The 23078-nt window shown below is 39.7% G+C and overlaps 1 protein-coding gene across 1 annotated transcript; it reads right to left on the bottom strand.

Moving 5' to 3' along the window:
* Positions 1 to 15977: 15977 nt before the first annotated feature.
* LOC122910557 (phosphatidylinositol N-acetylglucosaminyltransferase subunit Y-like) lies at positions 15978 to 16404 on the bottom strand. Its single transcript, XM_044255180.1, has 2 exons — positions 16368 to 16404; positions 15978 to 16147 (listed from the first exon to the last, which is right to left on the bottom strand). The coding sequence occupies exons 1-2, from the start codon at positions 16402 to 16404 to the stop codon at positions 15978 to 15980; spliced, it is 207 nt and encodes a 68-aa protein (XP_044111115.1).
* Between the last annotated feature and the right edge of the window lie 6674 nt (positions 16405 to 23078).

Raw genomic sequence — 23078 nt, 5'->3', positions numbered from 1 at the left:
AAGAAAAGGGCACTGTGGGTCCCATTTCTCTTTCCTCTCATTTCCTCACCACTCTTTCCTATGTGTTTTTTTTTTTGAATTTATTTATTTTCAGAAAAACAGTATTCATTATTTTTTCACCACACCCAGTGCTCCATGCAAGCCGTGCCCTCTATAATACCCACCACCTGGTACCCCAACCTCCCCACCCCCCCCCGCCACTTCAAACCCCTCAGACTGTTTTTCAGAGTCCATAGTCTCTCATGGTTCACCTCCCCTTCCAATGAGTTTGTAATGGAATAAAAACATGGCTGCATGGCACTGTGGCCAGAGGCTTGTGCTGGCCTCATCCCAGCCTTACAGATTTGTTGCAGGGATTCTGAAGAATAAATGTAAGGAACCTGGCAGAGAGCCTCCAAGGGCCTCACACTCTGCAGGTGCTCAACCAATGATAGCTATTGTTACTTTTTATTACTGTTATTTTTATGTGAGGGTTCTTATTACCAATTGTAGCTAATTTCCAGATGCATTTTTAAGTACTGGATCTCTATCCTTGCTCTTCTAAAGAGGTTTGTGTCCTTCCATGCTGTCTCCAAACCTCTTGCTGCCAGTTATTTATTTCCCCCCAAACATGGCTTTTCTGGCCACTTTTAGGGTCTTTAGCTTTTAGATTCTATGCCCTTTGCTCAGCCAGCTGCTTGCCTTCTCCCTATTAGGGAGGTGAGTGTCAGTGTTGACTTCATCTTTTTTGGTAGGAAAATGACCCGAAGTGGGTCACTCAGTTAAGTGGTGAAGGAGGCGCCCCTGGGGAAGAAATAATGTCATTTTTGTATTTCCTGTAGCCTCCTGCTCAGACTTCTCTAGTTTCAACAACTCAGTAGTTTAACCACATATGACTCAATCGTCGGGATGGGAAGGACACAGCCTACCAGACATTTCCAGAGGGAGGTCCCCTTGACCAAAACCAATCCCCCCCCCAAGAAGGGGACAGTGGAGAGCCAGGAGCGGCCACACAGCAAGTAAGGAATGGGTCCACTGGCTCCACAAAAGGGATCTGGGACAGTTAACAGCAATGTCAACTATACCAGCCTAATGCACAACTTGCTTTCCCCCAAGAACTCTGAATATTCCTAAATGTCTCTTGTTAGAAGTGATATAACTCAACCATATATACAATTGTAATGACAGTTATTTCTGGAATTCCACTTAGGGAAATGGATCCACCTTATGGAAAGAGGGGAGAGTCAGGGATTTGAGGTTGGGCAGAATCATGCTATTTTAAAAAAAGAATAAATTTAGTGTTACTTTAGAAAAGGAGGGAATGAAAGCAAAAATGGTTAATGATTTTCATACCATTTTGCCAGATACCACAACCCCCTTTCCCAACACTTGGAAGATTATTTAAAACATTGGTAAGCAATAAAGAAGACATACTAATGGCCAACAGACACACAAAAAATGCTCAACATCACCTGACATCAGGGAAATACAAATCAAAGCCACAATGAGATACCACCTCACACTGGTCAGAATGGCTAAAATGAACAACACAGGAAACAGCAGATGCTGGCAAGGATGCGGAGAAAAGGGAACCCTCTTACCCTGTTGGTAGGAATGCAAGCTGGTGCAGCCACTCTGAAAAACAGTATAGAAGTTCCTCAAAAAGTTAAAATTGAACTACCCAACAAACCAGTAATTACACTTCTAGAAATTTATCTAAAGGATACAAACATAGTGATCCAAGGGGGCAAATGCGCTCCAATGTTTGTAGTAGCAATGGCCACAATAGCCAAAATATGGAAAGACTCAAATGTTCATCCACAGATGAATGGATAAAGATATGGTGTATATGCACAATAGAATATTACTCTGCCATCAATAAGAATGAAATCTTGCCATTTGCAATGATGTGGATGGAACTAGAGGGTATTTTGCTAAGTGAAATAAGTCAATCAGAGAAATACAAATACCATGTGATTTCACTCATATGTGGAACTTAAGAAACAACAGATGAACATAGGGGAAGGGAAGGAAAAACGAAATAAGATAAAAATTGAGAGGAAGGTGAGCCATAAGAGATGCTGAATTCTAGGAAACAAACTGAGGGTTGCCGGAGGGGAAGTGCCTGGGGGATGGGGTAACTGGGTAATGGGAGTTAAGGAGGGCACTTCATGTAATGAGCACTGGGTGTTACATGCAACTGAAAAATCACAAAATTCTACCTCTGAACTAATTTTAAAAAACACTGGGTAAGCACTATCTAAATAACAGAAAATAACACATTTATTTATATACAACATCTGTATATTATATGTACATATAATATATATTGACATATAAATATGTACAGCATATATAAAACATTAAGCGTGTGGTTTGAAAATAGCTACTGGGAACTTATGGGTGACAAAATTTGCTAAATACACTCATATCACGTTTGTGGGACCCCGTTCAGATCCTCAGGTGTGCATGGGCACAGAATTCTATCATGTTACTCAGTCTAGTCCTCCCTGTCACAGATGGCTTTTGAACCTATCTTTTTCTATGTCTGTCTTGCTTTTAGCTCAAATAGTTTCTAATTTTTCCTGTTCTATGGGTCCTGGTATCATGCAGGCTTTCTATGGTTTCTCTCCCATTTGAGGTCCCATGCCATCAGCCCCTTCCTGCTGTCTCAAGAAGGCTGCAAAGGAACTTAATCCATTTCCCTGCCCCTTGACATTTTATTGGTCAGGAGTTTGCCTTGGATGATGGAAATACTTATCAGGCCTGGTTGCCTAAAAGAAAGCAAACATTCTTCTACACATTTCAGCTAAAATAACCTCAAGCTGAGATTTCCTAGAGCCATTCCAATTTCACATTATGAGTCATTGTCCTGAAATTATTTATCAAACCATATGTCTTCATGTTGAAATTATAATGCTGCCATTGTAGTTGGGCTGATTTCAAATAAAGTCTCATTTAGCTCTTGGATCCCAAGTCTATTAGAGTTGCTGTCCCCATAATGAATGACTTTGGACATTCACATAGTATCTGCTGTGCCTGGCAACCTATTAATTAAACCAACTATTAGGCTAAGAAAAAATGGTCAACATTATTAATTTCCTTATTATCACACGAGCTAGACACCATAGTCGTCTAGCAACTGACAAATAGAAGGTATAGATGCATGGCTGAGCTGCCAGGGCAAAGATAGGCTGGGATTTCAATCCCATTAGCCCAAATTTGGGGTGTTATTTCAAATGGCAAAAAATGAGAAGATAACAAATGAAACAAACAGATCATCCTGTTTTTAGCAGCTGAGGAGATAGTCTGTATCACACACCCTTCTCGGGTGTCGTATGCTAGTTGTTATCACTGAGTCAAGCACAGAGTGGGAGACCCCTAGAAAAATAAAATTGTTAGCCATCCACATGTCTTTTTTGGAGAAGCATCTGTTCATGTCTTCTGCCCATTTTCTGACTTGGTTATTTGTTTTTTGGGTATTGAGTTTGAGAAGTTCTTTAGAGATCTTGAATTCCAGTCCTTCATTGATCTTGGATTCCAGTCCTTTATCTGTAAAGTCATTTGCAAACATCCTCTCCCATTCTGTGGGCTGCCTCTTTGTTTTGTTGACTGTTTCCTTGGCCGTGCAGAACCTTTTTATCTTGATGAGGTCCCTAAAGTTCATTTTTGTTTCCCTTGCCTTTGGAGGTGGACCTTGAAAGAAGTTACCATGGCCGATGTTGAAGAGATTACTGCCTATGTTCTCCTCTAGGATTTTGATGGATTCCTGTCTCACATTGAAGTCTTTCATTTAAGGTTTAACTTTGTGTATGGTGTAAGAGAATGATTCAGTTTCATCTGTATGTAGCTGTCCAATTTTTTCAACACGATTTATTGAGGAGACTGTCTTTTTTCCATTGCATAATTTTTCCTGCTTTGTTGAAGATTAGCTGATCATAGAGTTGAGGATCCATATATGGGCTCTCTCTTCTGTTCCACCGATCTATGTGTCTGTTTTTGTGCCAGTACCATACTGTCTCAGTGATCACAGCTTCAAAGAAGACATACAATTCGCTAACAAACACATGAAAAGATGTTTCTGAAAAACAATCTGAGGGGTTTGAAGTGGCGGGGGGGTGGGAGGTTGGGGTACCAGGTGGTGGGTATTATAGAGGGCACGGCTTGCATGGAGCACTGGTTGTGGTGAAAAAATAATGAATACTGTTTTTCTGAAAATAAATAAATTGGAAAAAAAAAGATGTTGAACATTATTAGCCATCAGGGAAATTCAAATCCAAACCACACTGAGAAAACACTGAGATACCACCTTACACCAGTTACAATGGCCAAAATTAACAAGGTAGGAAATAAGCAATGTTGGAGAGGATGTGGAGAATAGGAAACTCTCTTACACTGTTGGTGGGAATGCAAATTGGTGCAGCCACTTTGGAAAACAGCATGGAGGTTCCTCAAAAAGTTAAAAATAGAGCGACCCTATGACCCAAAAATTGCACTACTGAGTATTTACCCCAAAGATACAGATGTAGTGAAAAGAAGGGGCACATCACCCCATTGTTCATAGCAACAATATTCACAATAAGCAAACTGTGGAAAGAGCCATGGTGCCCTTCAACAAATGAATAGATAAAGAAGATGTGATCTATATACACAATATAATATTACTCAGCCACCAGAAAGCATGAATACCCACCGTTTGCACTGACATGGATGGAACTTGAAGGGATTATGCTAAGTGAAATAAGTCAAGCAGAGAAAGTAAATTATCATATGGTTTCACTTATTTGTGGAACATAAGGAATAACATGGAGGACATTGGGAGAAGGAAGGGAAAAATGAAGGGGGAGAAATTGGAGGGAGAGACAAACCATGAAAGACTATAGACACTGGAAACAAACTGAGGGTTTTAGAAGGGAGGAGGGTAGGGGGATGGGTGAGCCTAGTGGTGGGTATTAAGGAGGGCACATATTGCATGGAGCACTGGGTGTTATACACAAACAGTGAATCATGGAACACTGCATCAAAAACTAATGATGTACTGTATGGTGACTAATATAACAACAACAAAAAAAGAAAATTGTTAACTGTTTTCCATTGTGTATATAGGAAATTGTTTGGAAATACAGAAAAGTGAAAAAATTACTGGAACTTATTGCAAAACTATTTTTATCTAAGCTATCTGATCACGTATAGTAGCAACCCATGGTGGTAATGCCAGATGGAACAGGGAGTAAGGCTGTTTGAGCCTCGGACACTCCACTCCAACTACACATTCAGAACTGTGCCTCCTTCTAGGCTACAATAATTTTATTAGCAACCTAGCAGTGCATGTGAATTGAAAAGGTATCCTATGCTGTTAACAATTATTTATAGTAACATATTTTGATGGGACTTAAATCTGAAGTATTCATTTTGGTTCTAGTATCAAAGTCCAGAAGGATAGTGGAAATCCCTTCAATAGTCATTCAATAAGGATTTATTGAGCACTTACTATGTGGTAGGAATTAGTTTAGGCACTGGAGACACAATGGTATTTAAAGTGAATATTGAATGTTTGCAGCCGCTACTCCTCTGCCTTCACTCTCTAATGCCAGCTCTGCCTCTAGATCACTGCGTTCCAGCCAGAGGAGAAGGGAGGGTAAGGAAGCAGGACTTTACACTGTGGCACTTGTAGAAGGGAGGTCTTTACAAAAGCGGACTGCCCGCCAATCAGCCAATCAACCCCTGGTAAAGCGTGGAGAAAGCACCTGGCTACAAAATGCGCCCTCTACTGAGGGGTGAAGAAACTTTGTTGTTACAGGCCTGGTACCACGGCACTCGGTGAAATTGGACATTATCAGAAGTCCGCTGAACTTCTGTTTGGCAAACTTCCTTTCCAGCGTCTGGTGCCAGAAATTGCTCAGGACTTCAAGAAAACAGATCTGTACTTCCAGAGTTCAGGTCTTGGAGCTTTGCAGGAGCCAAGGGAGGCACATCTGGTGCACCTTTTTGGAGTCACCAACCTATGCGCTATCCAGGCCAAAGGTGTAACAATAGGGCAAAAGACATCCAGCTAGCATGCTGAATAGGTGGAGAAGTGCTTTAGAATCCACATGATGGGAGTGCCCAGGTGGCTCAGTTGGTTAAGCATATGCTTTCAGCTCAGGTCATGATCCCAGTGTCCCTGCTTAATGGGGAGTTTGCTTTTCCTTTTCCCTCTGCCCTCCTCTACTCCATCTCAAATTAAAAAATAAAATCTTGGGGCACCTAGGTGGCTCAGTGGGTTAAAGCCTCTGCTTTCGGCTCAGGTCATGATCCCAGGGTCCTGGGATTGAGCCCCGCATCGGGCTCTCTGCTCAGCGGGGAGCCTGCTTCCTCCTCTCTCTCTGCCTGCCTCTCTGCCTACTTGTGATCTCTGTCTGGCAATTAAATAATAAAATATTTTAAAAAAATCTTAAAGAAAAAGAAAGAATCCACTATGATGGAGAGCATTTCATTCTTTAGAAAAGATTCTCTTCTTCCTGTTATGGTAGTTCTGAATGTCAGATTTTTTTCCCCTCATGGGATTAAAAAGGTACCTAAAGCATATGATTGCAAGTGGAAAAACAGGGGACAGAAACCAGGTATTGGCAGTTTTTTCATTTTCATTTGTGTGTGAATTTTCTATATAAAGGTGGGGACATAAAGCATTAATTAATGCAAGTCAAAATATTTCAGTGAACAAGCTCAACTTTATAACAATTATAAATAAACCTGTTAAATTTTCCTGGAAAAAATATAAAGTGAATATTGCTCCTGCCTGCATGAAATTTACAGCTTGGTGGAGAAATGCCAAAGACAAGATCACAAATGGATATAAAACAGAAACTCATGCTAAGTGCAATAAAAAAAGTAGTGTAGGTACCAGGAGAAAGTATAGGAGAGAACAGTTCCTAGTTGGGGGGTGTATTCATGGCAGGTATCCCTGAGGAATACTTTTAGGTTGACACTTGAAACATGAATAGGGATTAAGCAGGTGGAGAAAAAGAGGAAGATAATTTCACGTAGAGTGAACAGCATGTCTGAAGGCAAATTTTAGGAAGGCTTTATGAAATAGTGAGAGGAAGTTAGAGCACAGAGTCACAGATGAAGAGCCTTGTGAGCCATGATGGGAACATCTAATTTTAAGGTAAACAATGAGAAAATGAATGGAAAGTTGGCTACAGTTAGTTTCAATCCCTTATTATTATTAGAACAGATCCACCAAGAGCTCTGCTCCAGGTATTGCTAGAAGACATTTTACTACTCTTATCTCAAAGGCCACAATGATACCACACAGACTCAAAGCTACAGGGGAAAACATCCCAAAGAAAAGAGAAGGAATTTCACCAAGAAAAATGTTTGGGACTCATCACTGCCTTCTAGTGTCTCATAACAAAAGAAGAATTCTACAGAGGCACTGTTCAAGTTCTCTGCAGAAGGGTTTTTATTTAAGCTGCAAAGTGAGACTCATAAATCCCATTAAAACATTATCAGAAGAAGTTTGAAGGCCCCTGAACTATTCCAATCTCCTCTCTTGTTCATTTCTCCTAAAACTCAGATCTTTATACAACGCTGATGACAAAGACAGAAATGTTTTGTTGGAAATGGCATCACCTTCTCACCTTCCCTTTCCTCTCCATCTATCACAGAGGGTTCAAGGAGCTTGATTTGGAAAGATTACTGTCCAGGTGATATCCTTATACCCATGCAGAACACATAAGCAAGCTGGGATGCCTGGGTGGTTCAGTCAGTTAAGCATCTGCCTTTGAGTCAGGTCATGATCCCAGAGTCCTGATGCTATGTCAGGCTCTCTGCTCAGTGGGGAACCTACCTCTCCCTCTCCCTCTCCTGCTCTTCCTGCTTATGCCCTCTTGCATGCATGCATGCTCCCTCTCTCTCTCTCTCAAGGAAAAAAAAAAAAGAACACATAACAAGCACAGCCCACCTCTGGCCTTGTAAGTGTTGACATGCTGACAAGGTCTTTCTGCTGAGAAGTACATGGATCTGAGGCCACTGCTAGGTATATTGGGATGGAAGCTTCAAATTCCTTTTCTGCATCTATGGAGATTATCACATGACTTTATGCTTGAATCTGTTAACATGGTAAGTTGCATTGATTCTTCTTAGAATGTTGAACCTATCTTGCATTTCCATGATAAACTTCACTGGGTTGTGATGTATTATCCTTTTTATACACAGCTGAATTTTATTTGGTAACATTTGGGGGGGGGTTGTGTCCATATTCATGAGGGATATTGATCTGCATGTTTCTTTCTTAATGTTTTTGAGAAGTTTCCTTTTCTTCTATTTTCTTAAATGATTGTGTAGAATTAGAATTATTTTTTCCTTAGATGTTTGTAGAATTTGGCAGTGAAATCTTCTGGGCCTGGAGTCTTTTTAAATTGCTTTTAAATAATAATAACAAGTATGAATTCTGTTTCTGCAATAAATTCACCAACATTCAAGTTACCTGCATTTTTTTTCTTGAATAAATTTTGATAGTTTGTGTCCTTCAACGAATTGATCCATTTCATCTAAGTCATCAAGTTTATGTACATAGTGTTTTTATAGTATTCCCTTATTATTTTTTGTAATATTCCCTTATATTTTTAGTTCCTTCATTATCTTATTAAGTTTATCACAGATGAATTAAGTATTTTTTTAGTGTCTTGTCAGATCCTAGCAGTGACCCCTATTTTATTCCTTCAATTGTTAATTTATAATTTTACTTTTTTTCTTAGTACATCTAGCTAGAGAACTGGCAAATTCTTAAAAAGATTTATTTATTTATTTATTAGAGAGCATGAGCAGGAGGGTCAAAAGGAGAGGGAGAGAAAACCTCAAGTAGACTCCACACTGAGTGCAGAGATGACATGGGACTCAATCTCACGATCCTAAGATCAGGACCTGAATCAAAACCAAGAGGCAGATGCTTCATGGACTGTGTCACCCAGGTGCTCCAAGATTTACTAATTTTATTAATGCTTTTTAAGAACCAGCCGTGGTTTCATTCTCATTTCTTTTCTATTGTACTTTTATTTTTAATTTTGCCGATTTCTGTTCTTTGTAAATTGCTTCTTTCTGCTTGCTCTGGATATATTTGCTCTTCTTCTTCCAGTTTCTTATTTTGTAAGACTAGATGATTGATATTAGAACTTTCTTTTTCTAATATAAGCATTTAAGCTCTAAATCTCCTCTAAATCCTTCTTTAGCTTCAGCTTAGGGAGTGTTGGTGGGTCTGGGAGAACTGGAACTCTTATACAATTCTGGTGGAACTATATAATGGCACAACCTCTTTGGAAAATAGTTTTTCAGCTTCTTAAAATATTAAAAATAACCTATCATATGATCTGCTTATCCCACTTCTAGATATTTATGTAAGAGTAAGAAAATAAACTATTGTTTCGGGTTACATACTTACTAAAACGTGCCCATACAAAAACTTGTACACAAATGTTCGTGGCATCTTTGTTTGTAATAGCCAAAATCAACATAAACAGGTATCCACAGCTGAGTGGATAAGTAAACTGTAGTATATACATAGAATTAAATACTGTTTATTAATTAAAAAAAGAAGTGAACTTTTGAGGTATGCAACAACATAAACACATTTTTTAAAGATTTTATTCAATTATTTGACAGAGAGGGATCACAAGTAGGCAGAGAGGCAGGCAGAGAGAGAGGGAGAAGCAGGCTCCTTGCTGAGCAGAGAGCCCAATGCGGGTCTTGATCTCAGGACCCTGAGATCAGAACCTAAGCTGAAGGCAGAGGCTTAACCCACTGAGCCACCCAGGTACCCCAACAGGGACACATTTCAAAGCTATCCAGCTGACTGAAAGAAGTCAGGCTGGAAATAGTACATTTATTAAAAAATTCTAGGAAATGCAAAGTAATGTTTAAGTACATAGGAGTGGAAAGTATTTTCTATAACAACATTAGTTCTTTATTTTTAAAAAGATTTTATTTATTTGTTTGTTTGTTTGTTTGAGAGAGGGAGGGAGAATCTGAAGCAAGCTTCACTAAAGACGACAGATACTACCTCCCTGATCTGTGTTCTTACTGTCTTTAGAATCACTTTTTCAATCCCTATTCTATTATTCTGAATTGCGTCAGAGGTATTTACACCAAGGGGAATCACGTAGAATAGTAATTTTCTGGATGGGGAAGAGGTGGACCTTTATTTTGTCAAGTGGGATAAGAGTGGTCATTAAATGGAAGTTTAGAAAGAGGAACCAAGAAAACTAGTTCTGAGGAATAGTTCACATATTCAGGATGTAGAAATTGATTCCCATGAAACTATCTGTGCCCATTTACCTCCATGGAAAATCGTTGTATACTCCTCAGGTAACTGTATCTTTTATTGAAGACTACTGGTTTAAAATATTTATGGGATATTTCAAAAATAATTATAAGAATAAAATGTTTGAGGTGTTTTTCTGATATTTTTAAGCATAAAAGTTTGACAGGTAGGGCACCTGGATGGCTTGGTCAGTGGAGCACCAGCTCTGGATTTTGGCTCAGGTCATGATTTCAGGGTTGTGGGATTGAGTTCTGCTCTAGGCTCTGTGCTCAGCAGGGAGTCTGCTTGAAGAATCTCTCTCTCCTTCTCCCTCTCCTGCTGTCCCTCCTCCCCCTCCCATGTGTGAGCATGCTCTCTCTCTCTCAAATAAATAAATAAATCTGGAAAAAAAAACTTGGGCAGGATAAATTTTTTGCAGGGAGCATAGGAGTTAAGTTACAACTTTTTCTTAAAGTCTATAGAGGTTTCTTGATTGTCCTTTGGGTGTTTGGTATTTCCAGGGAAACTTGAGCCTGGACTGATTCCATTCCCATTTTTTTTTCTGCTTTATTCAAAGCTGATAGAAATCACTATGCTCCTCGTCTCTCCTCTATTTGTCTGTATACCTATCTACCTACCTACCTTTCATTTTTTAAATACAAACTTTACCCAGGATGTGTTTGCTGTTGATGTGCACACCCTGGTGTGTTATTCTTAGTTCAGAAATGTTTTTCTTCAACTATTAAAATAACAAATATTTATTTAGTGAATACTATGTGGCAGATCCTCTAATATGTGTTCATGAAGAAGTCACAGTGACTCTTATTTCATGATACTCATTTCCCCCTCATGTTTCATAAAGCATAAGAGTTTTTAAAGTTTTCTTGTCCAGAGCACATCATTTTTTTCCCAATGACTAGTCTTCTAATCTTTAAGAGGTGGTTCTCCTGTTACTTCTAATTTTAATCACTACATCTTAATTTTTTAAGCTCTTATGCATCTTGAAAAGGAGAGAGCTGACAACTTTGTGCAAGAAGATACATTTAGAATAGTTGGATTTACTATTCACCATGCACAGATGTGTAATAACATAATTATGGTGGTGGAATTTCTCCCTTGGACATATCTGTGTAGGAGCAAATGCACTTTAACATTGTTCATGGTAGCTGTGGTCAAGCAACTTTGTATGAAGGTGGGGAAGGAAACTGGAGGTGTGGGTGTTGTGTGTTAAAATACTATACAACAAATTATGGAAGTTCTACATGGCATGGCTGTTTACTGCTGGTGTCTTTACATTCACTAAAATTAGATAATTGTCTCTGCTTCTATAATGAATGCTGAGATAAGAAACACTTATGTAAAATAAAATTACACAGAAGTGGCCTACGAAGAGATGGTATGTGTCAAAGCAGACCAGACATTTATTTTATTTATTCACTATATCTGATTATTTTACTATTGACTGAGTGAATACAACCTCATTGAAAAACTCTGCCTCATAAAAAGAGGAAACTTATTATCTCAGGTGACTTATTTTTGGGAGATAATGAAATTATAAAAAAGATTAGATTATCATTTTTTAAAAATCCACTATTCTTCTCTCTTTCGATTCTATTTCATTGACTACATAAAGGGATTAGAATTTGGCTTTATTGCCTTGAGTATTTTAATTAAAGTTTTATACTTAATCTTGAAGAAAGGAAGTTTTACATCAGTGAAGAAACACTTGTAGACACTTGTACTTATAAGAACTCTTTGAATAATAAAAGTGGAAGTTATTCATAAATCCTTTTATGAGAAACTATAGTTACTAAAATAATAAAAAGATCAAACTGGGTAGGCATGCAAATCAGCATTGGTTTATTGGCCTAGATCCTGAGTATGTTTGTGCTGAAACTAAAGAATTACTATCTAGTGATAAAAAATTTCTACTCAGAGGTCAGCAAAACATTAAGAAGCCCACATCTTAGAAAGGTCAGGCTTTATATGTGATTCAATTTATTTCCTCTAAGTGAATGAATGCATTAGGAAATAAAAATAAATAAATAAAAATGTGTTTCAACTGGTGTGCCCAAGAGCAGAGACTAAGAAATAATTCACTTCCCAGTACAAAGGTATAGAAACCCAGTGATAGTGAAAAGTGCAAGAGCATAGATGCTTGTTCATCTATATTCATTGATGACCACTATGAGCTCTTTAAGACAGGGAAACATTGCTCCATCTCCAACATTCAGTGAAGCTTGTGGGGCTAAGTCAGGCAACAGTTGAAGCACTGAAAAAGGAATCATGGGAGGGTGAAGTTAAGGCTGGGCATAGGGGGTGTTCCTTTCCATGGACCCATGGACCAGCATGACTTTATCCTTCTTCAGCAATTTCTCCTTTTCTGTCCTGATTCCCTTGCCCACTTACAGGTTTTTCCTGAAGAACATTCCTTCAATAAATTCCATAATCTGCAGTCTCTTGGGGTCTCTGTTCTAAGAAACCCAACTCAAGACAGATGAGCACAATTCTGATAACATGGCCCCACTCTACTGATAGTGGGAGATATTCTAACACGTCTCATTTCATTGGTTACCAAGGGGCTAGGCTCACTGGGTTATTATCCCCCCATCCCTTTTCCCTACATCCATCAGTCTTTTATGATTCCTATTATTGGGGATAAGAGAAACTTTTCTTTGGATCTAAGAGACTGTGCAGAGTCTATCTCAAGATGAAAACTATTCCCCATTTCAGCTTGAAAGGTGATACAAAATCAAGACAGGAGAAAGCTTTGGAATGGGTATTAAGGTCCTCTTTCCCCACAGCTACCAACCCTGGTCTGAGCTTTCTTAGCTCTGACCTGGGAAAGCATTCTACAGTACTTAAAGTTCTGCCTCAGGCTTGAGTTCTATGGAGCTCTTCATCTACCTTTGCTGTCCCAACTCTTCTTCCAGGATAACTAGGTGGTGAGCCTCAGTGACACCCTGCAGAGCCAGGCAGAAGCATGTTCAAGATATTGTTCTCCAGTTCTGGCTATGCTTATAGAGCAGGTAAAGGCCAGCTGGAGCCCTGACCTCTATGTGCGGGCTGCAGCTGAGTCCCACTGTCAAAAGTAAGGGTGGAAAAGGTGACAGATGGGCAGAGAACTTTTAAGGGCCTGGTGGAGACCCCCTGAGACTCCAGAAGTAGCTGCAAAGGCTACATAGATTTTACAGGAGATAATTAGTAGGCCACAAGTGTATAGCATCTACTTAAATGAGGTCACCCAGACTACGTCAGGAGACAAATGGACAGATGTTAATGAAAATATGTCATCACTGTTCCTCTCACCTCAGCAGCTCTGTGTCTGGGGAAAAGAGGGAGATGGTCGGACAATACAGCCCTGATTTGTAGCAAGCCAAATGTATGTCAATCAAGAACTCGGGTTGAAATTCCGCAAATTTGCAGAATATTAAACCAATCTGCAGAAATCTGTTGCATTTCTATACACTAATAACAAAGCAGCAGAAAAAGAAATCAAGGAATTCATCCCATTTGCAACTGCAACAAAAACAATAAGATGCCTAGGAATAAACCTAACCAAAGAGGTAAAAGATCTGTACTCTGAAAACTATAGAACACTTATGAAAGAAATTGAAGACAGGAAGAAATGGAAAAATGTTCCATGCTCATGGATTAGAAAAACAAACATTGCTAAAATGTTTATACAATCTAAAGCAATCTACACATCAAATAGAATCCCTATCAAAATATCATACTATGGACTCTGAAAAACAGTCTGAGGGGTTTGAAGTGGCGGGGGGGTGGGAGGTTGGGGTACCAGGTGGTGGGTATTATAGAGGGCACGGCTTGCATGGAGCACTGGGTGTGGTGAAAAAATAATGAATAATGTTTTTCTGAAAATAAATAAATTGGAAAAAAATATCAGCAGCACTTTTCACAAAGCTAAAACAAATAATCCTAAAATTTGTATGTAATCACAAAAGACCCTGAATAGCTAAAGCAATTCTGAAAAGGAAAAACAAAACTGAAGGCTTAATAATTCCAGATTTCAAACTATATTACAAAGCTGAAGTCATCAAGACAGTACGGTACTGGGACAAAAACAGACACATAGATCAATGGAACAGAATAGAGACCCCACATATGAACCCACAACTATATGGCCAATTAATCTTCAACAATGCAGGAAGCAATGTCCAATGGAGAAAAGTCTCTTCAACAAATAGTGTTGGGAAAACTGGACAGCCACATGCAGAAGAATGAAACTGAATCACTGTCTTATACTACACACAAAATTAAATTCAAAATGGATGAATGACCTAAATGTGAGACAGGAAACCATCAAAATCCTAGAGGAGAACACAGGCAGAAACTTCTTTGACCTGGATGGTAACAACTTATTATTAGACACATTGCCAGTGGCAAGAGAAACAAAAGCAAAAATGAACTATTGAGACTCCATCAGAAAAAAGCTTCTGCACAGTGAAGGAAACAATCACCAAAGCTAAAAGGCAGCCCATGGAATGGGAGAAGTGTTTGCAAATGACATATCTGATAAAAGGTTAGTATACAAAATCTATAAAGAACTTCTCAAATTCAAGTAATCAAATAAGAACTTATCAAATAATAACTTACCAAATTAAAAAATGAATAATACAGTTAAGAAATGGGCAGAAGACATGAATAGACAATCTTCTTAAGAAGACATCCAGATGGCTAACTGACCCATGAAAAGATGCTCAACATCACTCATCATCAGGGAAAAACAAATCAAGATCACAATGAGAGACCATCTCATACCTGTCAGAATGGTTAAAATTAACAACACAAGAAGCAGATGTTGGTGAGGATGTGGAGAAACGGGAGTGCTCTTGCACTGTTGGTGGGAATGCAGACTGGGTCATATGGTAAGCATATGTGTAACATTTAAGGAAACTCATGAACTGTTTTCAAAATTGGTTATAATAGAGACATATTGTTTTGTTTTGTTTTGTTTTTTCCATGTTGGACAAATGGAAAGAAATCCTTGCAAGTTCGCATTTAACAATTGAGCCTTCTTTGCATTTTTTTCTTACACTCCCTAGGAAATGTTTGTCTTCATTTGTTGTAAGTCTTCTGATTTCAATGGATTTTTTTAATCAGTTATTACATTCTGGCCCTTCTACTGGCCTGCTTCTCATCTGAAAATTAGGGATAAGTCACAGACCAGGCGAACATAGGTTCAGAGAAATTACGTACGTACACCTCAGAGACTTGCAGGGAAGTACATGAAATTTCCATTTTATTGTTATATTCGGCCACACTAGCTCAAATGCATTTCTCCACAACTATTCCAACATAACTCATTTGGAATTATTTCAGTCATCCTTAACATGTGACTCTGCCAAATACTTTGAATCTAAAATAAAAGTATAAATAAAATAACTTTTAGATGAATGGGGTAAGAAAGTCATCAGGGGATGGTTGGGACTGTTAATTTCCATCAAGAAATTGTGTTGAAATATTTCCTCTGATACAGTAGTTATAAATTAGAATTTTCAATAAATAAGGCCAGAACAAAAGTACAATAAAAGAAACTTCTGCAGGTTAAGCCTTCCATAGTCCCAAACCTCCAAGAAAAGCAAGGCAAAGCATCTTTCCTGCAAATTGAGTTTCCAGTATTTCCATGCAGTTGAGCTTTCAGAGATAGACAGGACATATCATTCATATATATATATATATCTTGGTTCTGCTTGTATTAATTATGCCTGAAGCATTTAATACCCATCCAAGTCCAAAGGTGGAAGAACTGAGAAACTGGTATGCTAATAGGCAGACTGTGAAAGCACAGGCTGGTTGAGCAGGTGCAGCCCAGTGGGAAGTTTTCTTCCATGAAGGCTGAGAATAGTCCTGCTAGAGAGGCCAATGAGAATGAGGCAAGTTGGGGCACCTGGGTGGTTCTGTGGGTTAAGCCTCTGCCTTTGACTGGGACCCTGGTCTCAGGGTCCTGGGATGGAGCCCCATATCCAGCTCTCTGCTCAGCAGGGAGCCTGCTTCCCCCTTCCCCTCTGCCCACCTCTCTGCCTCTGTGATCTTTCTCTCTGTGTGTGTATCAAATAAATAAATAAAGTCTTTTAAAAAAATAAAAGAGTAAGGAAAGTCAATGTAGGAAGAGACAGAAACATTCTTCTCCCCCACTTACTATCTGCCACTATTTTAAAAAGCTAAGTCATGGGGCACCTTGGTGGCTCAGTCCTTAAGCACCCGCCTTCCGATGAGGTCATGATTCTGGGATCCTGGGATCCATCCCGGTGTCAGGCTCCCTGGTCAGGGGAGAGCCTGCTTCTTCCTCTGCCCCTCACACTGCTCATGCTATCTCTCTCTCTCTCAAAACTTTTAAAAAAATTTTTAGCAAGGCTTGGATGGCTATATATATTCCCCTTAGGACCGCCTTTGCTGTATCCCATAGGTTTTGGAACGAAGTGTCTTCATTCTCATTGGTTTCCATGAATTGTTTCAAGCCTTGCTCAAAAATTTAAAAAATCCAGAACACACCAGCTGTCTCTACACCTTAAAGAACTGGAGGATCAACAACAAATCAAACCAACTCCACACATAAGAAGGGAAATCATCAAGATTAGAGCTGAGATCAATGAGGGAGAAACCAGAGATACAGTAGAACGTATCAATGAAACTAGAAGCTGGTTTTTTGAAAGAATCAATAAGATTGATAAGCCACTGGCTGCACTAATCCAAAAGAAAATAGAGAAATCCCAAATTCATAAAATTATGAATGAAAAGGGAGAGATCACAACTAACGCCAAGGCAGTAGAAACAATCATCAGAAGTTATTACGAACAGTTATATGCCAATAAGCTTAGCAACTAGATGAAATGGATGCATTCCTGGAAAAATATAAACTACCAAAATTGAACCAGGAAAAATCGACAACCTGAATAGACCGATATCTAATAACGAGATTGAATCAGTGATCAAAAACCTCCCAAAAAAACAAGAGCCCAGGACCTGACGGATTCCCTGGGGAATTCTACCAAACCTTCCAAGAAGAAATAACACCTATTCTCCTGAAGCTGTTTCAAAAAATTGAAGCAGAAGGAAAACTTCCAGACTCTTTCTATGAAGCCAGCATTACCCTGATCCCCAAACCAGGCAAGGACCCTACCAAAAAGGAGAATTTTAGACCAATATCACTGATGAATATGGATGCTAAGATTCTCAACAAGATTCTAGCCAACAGGATCCAACAGCACATTAAAAAGATTATCCACCATGATCAGGTGGGATTCATCCCTGGGCTACAAGGATGGTTCAACAATCTCAAATCAATCAATGTGATACAACAAATTAATATGAGAAGAGAAAAGAACCACATGGTCCTCTCAATTGATGCAGAAAAAGCATTTGACAAATTCCAACATCCTTTCCTGATTAAAACGCTTCAAAGTATAGGGATAGAGGGAACATTCCTGAACCTCATCAAATCTATCTATGAAATACCCACAGCAAATATCATCCTCAATGGGAAAAAGCTTGCAGCCTTCCCATTGAGATCAGGAATAAGACAAGATGCCCACTTTCACCACTCTTGTTCAACATAGTATTAGAAGTCCTAGCAACAGCAATCAGACAAGAGAGAGAAATAAAAGGTATCCAAATTGGTAATGAAGAAGTCAAACTCTCTCTCTTCGCAGATGACATGATTCTTTATATGGAAAACCCAAAAGACTCCACCCCCAAACTACTAGAATTCATACAGCAATTCAGCAACGTGGCAGGATACAAAGTCAATGTGCAGAAATCAGTGGCTTTCTTATACACTAACAATGAAAATACAGAAAGGGAAATTAGAGAATCAATTCCATTTACTATAGCACCAAGAACCATAAGATACCTTGGAATAAACCTAACTAAAGAGGTAAAGGATCTGTACTTGAGGAACTATAGAACACTCATGAAGGAAATTGAAGAAGACACAAAAAGATGGAAGACCATTCCATGCTCTTGGATCGGAAGAATAAACATTGTTAAAATGTCTATACTGCCTAGAGCAATCTATACTTTTTTTTTACCCAATTTATTTATTTTCAGAAAAACAGTATTCATTATTTTTTCACCACACCCAGTGCTCCATGCAAGCTGTGCCCTCTATAATACCCACCACCTGGTACCCCAACCTCCCACCCCCCCACCACTTCAAACCCCTCAGACTGTTTTTCAGAGTCCATAGTCTCTCATGGTTCACCTCCCCTTCCAATTGACCCAAATTCTCTACTCCTCTAACGCCCCTTGTCCTCCATGCTATTGATTATGCTCCACAAATGAGTGAAACCATATGATAACTGACTCTCTCTGCTTGACTGATTTCACTCAGCATAATCTCTTCCAGTCCCGTCCATGTTGCTACAAAAGTTGGATATTCGTCCTTTCTGATGGAGGCATAATACTCCATAGTGTATATGGACCACATCTTCCTTATCCATTCATCCGTTGAAGGGCATCTTGGTTCTTTCCATAGTTTGGCGACTGTGCCCATTGCTGCTATAAACATTGGGGTACAGATGGCCCTTCTTTTCACGACATATGTATCTTTGGGGTAAATACCCAGGAGTGCAATTGCAGGGTCGTAGGGAAGCTCTATTTTTAATTTCTTGAGGAATCTCCACACTGTTCTCCAAAGAGGCTGCACCAACTTGCATTCCCACCAACAGTGGAAGAGGGTTCCCCTTTCTCCACATCCTCTCCAACACATGTTGTTTCCTGTTTTGTTAATTTTTGCCATTCTAACTGGTGTAAGGTGATATCTCAATGTGGTTTTAATTTAAATCTCCCTGAGGGCTAATGATGATGAGCATTTTTTCATGTGTCTGATAGCCATTTGTATTTCTTGATTGGAGAAGTGTCTGTTCATATCTTCTGCCCATTTTTTGATGTGTTTGTCTGTTTCATGTGGGTTGAGTTTGAGGAGTTCATTATAGATCCTGGATATCAACCTTTTGTCTGTACTGTCATTTGCAAATATCTTCTCCCATTCCGTGGGTTGCCTCTTTGTTTTGTTGACTGTTTCCTTTGCTGTGCAGAAGCTTTTGATTTTGATGAAGTCCCAGAAGTTTATTTTCACTTTTGTTTCCTTTGCCTTTGGAGACGTATCTTGAAAGAAGTTGCTGTGGCTGAGGAACTATAGAACACTCATGAAAGAAATTGAAGAAGACACAAATAGATGGAAGATCATTCCATGCTCTTGGATCGGAAGAATAAACATTGTTAAAATGTCTATACTGCCTAGAGCAATCTATACTTTTAATGCCATTCCGATCAAAATTCCACCGGCATTCTTCAAAGAGCTGGCGCAAATAATCCTAAAATTTGTATGGAATCAGAAGAGACCCCGAATCGCTAAGGAAATGTTGAAAAACAAAAATATAGCTGGCGGCATCACCTTACCTGATTTCAAGCTTTATTACAAAGCTGTGATCACCAAGGCAGCATGGTACTGGCATAAAAACAGACACATAGACCCGTGGAACAGAGTAGAGAGCCCTGATATGGACCCTCAACTCTATGGTCAATTAATCTTTGACAAAACAGGAAAAAATATACAGTGGAAAAAAGACAGTCTCTTCAATAAATGGTGCTGGGAAAACTGGACAGCTATATGTAGAAGAATGAAACTCGACCATTCTCTTACACCGTACACAAAGATCAACTCAAAATGGATAAATGACCTCAACGTGAGACAGGAATCCATCAGAATCTTAGAGGAGAACATAGGCAGTAATCTCTTTGATATCAGCCACAGCAACTTCTTTCAAGATACGTCTCCAAAGGCAAAGGAAACAAAAGCGAAAATAAACTTCTGGGACTTCATCAAAATCAAAAGCTTCTGCACAGCAAAGGAAACAGTCAACAAAACAAAGAGGCAACCCACGGAATGGGAGAAGATATTTGCAAATGACAGTACAGACAAAAGGTTGATATCCAGGATCTATAATGAACTCCTCAAACTCAACCCACACGAAACAGGCAAACACATCAAAAAATGGGCAGAAGATATGAACAGACACTTCTCCAATCAAGAAATACAAATGGCTATCAGACACATGAAAAAATGCTCATCATCATTAGCCCTCAGGGAGATTTAAATTAAAACCACATTGAGATATCACCTTACACCAGTTAGAATGGCCAAAATTAACAAAACAGGAAACAACATGTGTTGGAGAGGATGTGGAGAAAGGGGAACCCTCTTCCACTGTTGGTGGGAATGCAAGTTGGTGCAGCCTCTTTGGAGAACAGTGTGGAGATTCCTCAAGAAATTAAAAATAGAGCTTCCCTACGACCCTGCAATTGCACTCCTGGGTATTTACCCCAAAGATACAGATGTCGTGAAAAGAAGGGCCATCTGTACCCCAATGTTTATAGCAGCAATGGGCACAGTCGCCAAACTATGGAAAGAACCAAGATGCCCTTCAACGGATGAATGGATAAGGAAGATGTGGTCCATATACACTATGGAGTATTATGCCTCCATCAGAAAGGATGAATACCCAACTTTTGTAGCAACATGGACGGGACTGGAAGAGATGATGCTGAGTGAAATAAGTCAAGCAGAGAGAGTCAATATCATATGGTTTCACTTATTTGTGGAACATAATAAATAGCATGGAGGACAAGGGGCGTTAGAGAGGAGTAGGGAATTTGGGTCAATTGGAAGGGGAGGTGAACCATGAGAGACTATGGACTCTGAAAAACAATCTGAGGGGTTTGAAGTGGTGGGGGGGTGGGAGGTTGGGGTACCAGGTGGTGGGTATTATAGAGGGCACGGCTTGCATGGAGCACTGGGTGTGGTGAAAAATAATACTGTTTTTCTGAAAATAAATAAATTGGAAAAAAATTTTTAGTTGTGTGTGTTGTTTTTAACTATGATCTGGTGTTTCTCTATTTCTTCTTGCTTCTCATTTGATGCGTCATCCTAGCTGCCTGCAGTATATTAGGGGATCCTGCCAATATTTGGGTAGGCTATTGCCAGTTCTTGATGAACAAATTTGCCAATGCTTCATATCTAAGTGGCTTCTTGGGAGAGCAGGCACACCAGGAACTCAAGCAGCGCCTGGTGGAAGGGGTAGGGCAGGGCAGATACCAAGTCCTCTTGCTCTTGTTTGTAAACATCCATGACCCTGACTTGTGAAGGCAACTAGGGATGCCTCTGAACTGCAGCACATGTGGACCCCGCAACGCTGAAGGGAGCCAACATCGTGCTCTGCTCAGCATGATCCGGCAGGCTTCAAGCATCCAGCGGGGCGCCTGTGGCCAGCCCCACCACCTCGGCCCATCCCTATATATAAATTCCTTTATAAGAGGGATTTTTTTTTCATAGGAAGTGTGGACATGAATATATTCGTGCATGCCTGCTTGTTCACCCATGTTTTTAGACTCTATTCAGACATATAGGTATGTGAATTCCTTGTAACTGGTGTATGTCCTGTTTCATCTCCTGCACAGATCATCTTTGATTTTGCCTTCCCCTGTGGATGGACATTTAGGATGTGCCAGAAATTCCTCTGTTATAAGCAATGCAGCAATAATGCTAATCCCTAGTGCCGTGCCCAGCTGGAGGGGCACAGGGCAGAAATCTGTTACAGTGGGGAGGAGTCTATCCATGTAGAATTTCTACTGAATGGTGATAATTAGCAGAAGACATGCTTTTAATCAGTAACTGCTTTTAAATTCTGCCCAGTGCACCCCTTACGGCCTTCGGGGCTGGACTGCTCCCTCCCTCCACCACTGATTCCGTGGTAGATACTGAAAAGTGGAATTATATTTCAGTTTTCATGAGTACTGCCCACTGTTTATTCCAAACTTCATTCCAAAGTTGACTTTTTTCCATCAGCTTTTTTTTTTCCCCAATTTATTTATTTTCAGAAAAACAGTATTCATTATTTTTTCACCACACCCAGTGCTCCAAGCTAGCTGTGCCCTCTATAATACCCACCACCTGGTACCCCAACCTCCCACCCCCCCGCCACTTCAAACCCCTCAGACTGTTTTTCAGAGTCCATAGTCTCTCATGGTTCACCTCCCCTTCCATCAGCTTTTAAAATACCTTTATGTTTGATTTTCTTCATCTTCTGCCACCCTGGCCGCCTCAGCCTCCTGCAAACTTTCCCTTTATCTGGACATTGGATGGGACTGTCCACAAATTTCTGAGTCCAGCTTTCTGATATCATCCACTAGTTCCAGTATATGTTGGTGAATCCAGTCTATACTGACCTCCATGTCCTCTCCCTGTGAATCCTGGATGGGCCCAGGAGATCTCTGCTTATAAACAAAACATTCCAAAATTGAACCTTGCATCCCCCTCCTGTTACTGATGCTTCCCCGTCTCAGTTAGGGGCAAGGGCAACTCAGTCACCTTCACCCTTGGTCCACTGTCTTCACAGACCTGTCCCTACCATCCTGCCTAGTCTGTGACTTAGGTTTTTTTAAACTTTTTTCTGATGACAGGATTGTTTAATATTTTTATGGTTTCCTAGTTATTATTTTAAATTCAATTAATTAACGTATAGTGTGTTACTAGTTTCAGAGATAGAGTTCAGTGACTTATATAATACCCAGTACTCATTACATCATGTCCCCTCCTTACTGCCCATCATCCCATTAATCCATCCCTCTACCCTCCACCCCTCCAGCAACCCTCAGTTTGCTTCCTATGGAAGAGTCTCTTGGGACAGTTGGGTGTCTCAATTGGTTAATCATCTGCCCTACGCTCAGGTCATGATCCCAGGGTCATGGGATTGAGCCCCATGTAGGGCTGCCCCTCTCTCTCTAATTAATAAAATCT

This window comes from Neovison vison, chromosome 6, assembly GCF_020171115.1.
Source record: "Neovison vison isolate M4711 chromosome 6, ASM_NN_V1, whole genome shotgun sequence".
Lineage (NCBI taxonomy): Eukaryota > Metazoa > Chordata > Mammalia > Carnivora > Mustelidae > Neogale > Neogale vison.
Note: the sequence above shows the minus strand (reverse complement) of the source record. Positions and strands in the feature narration are given on the sequence as shown.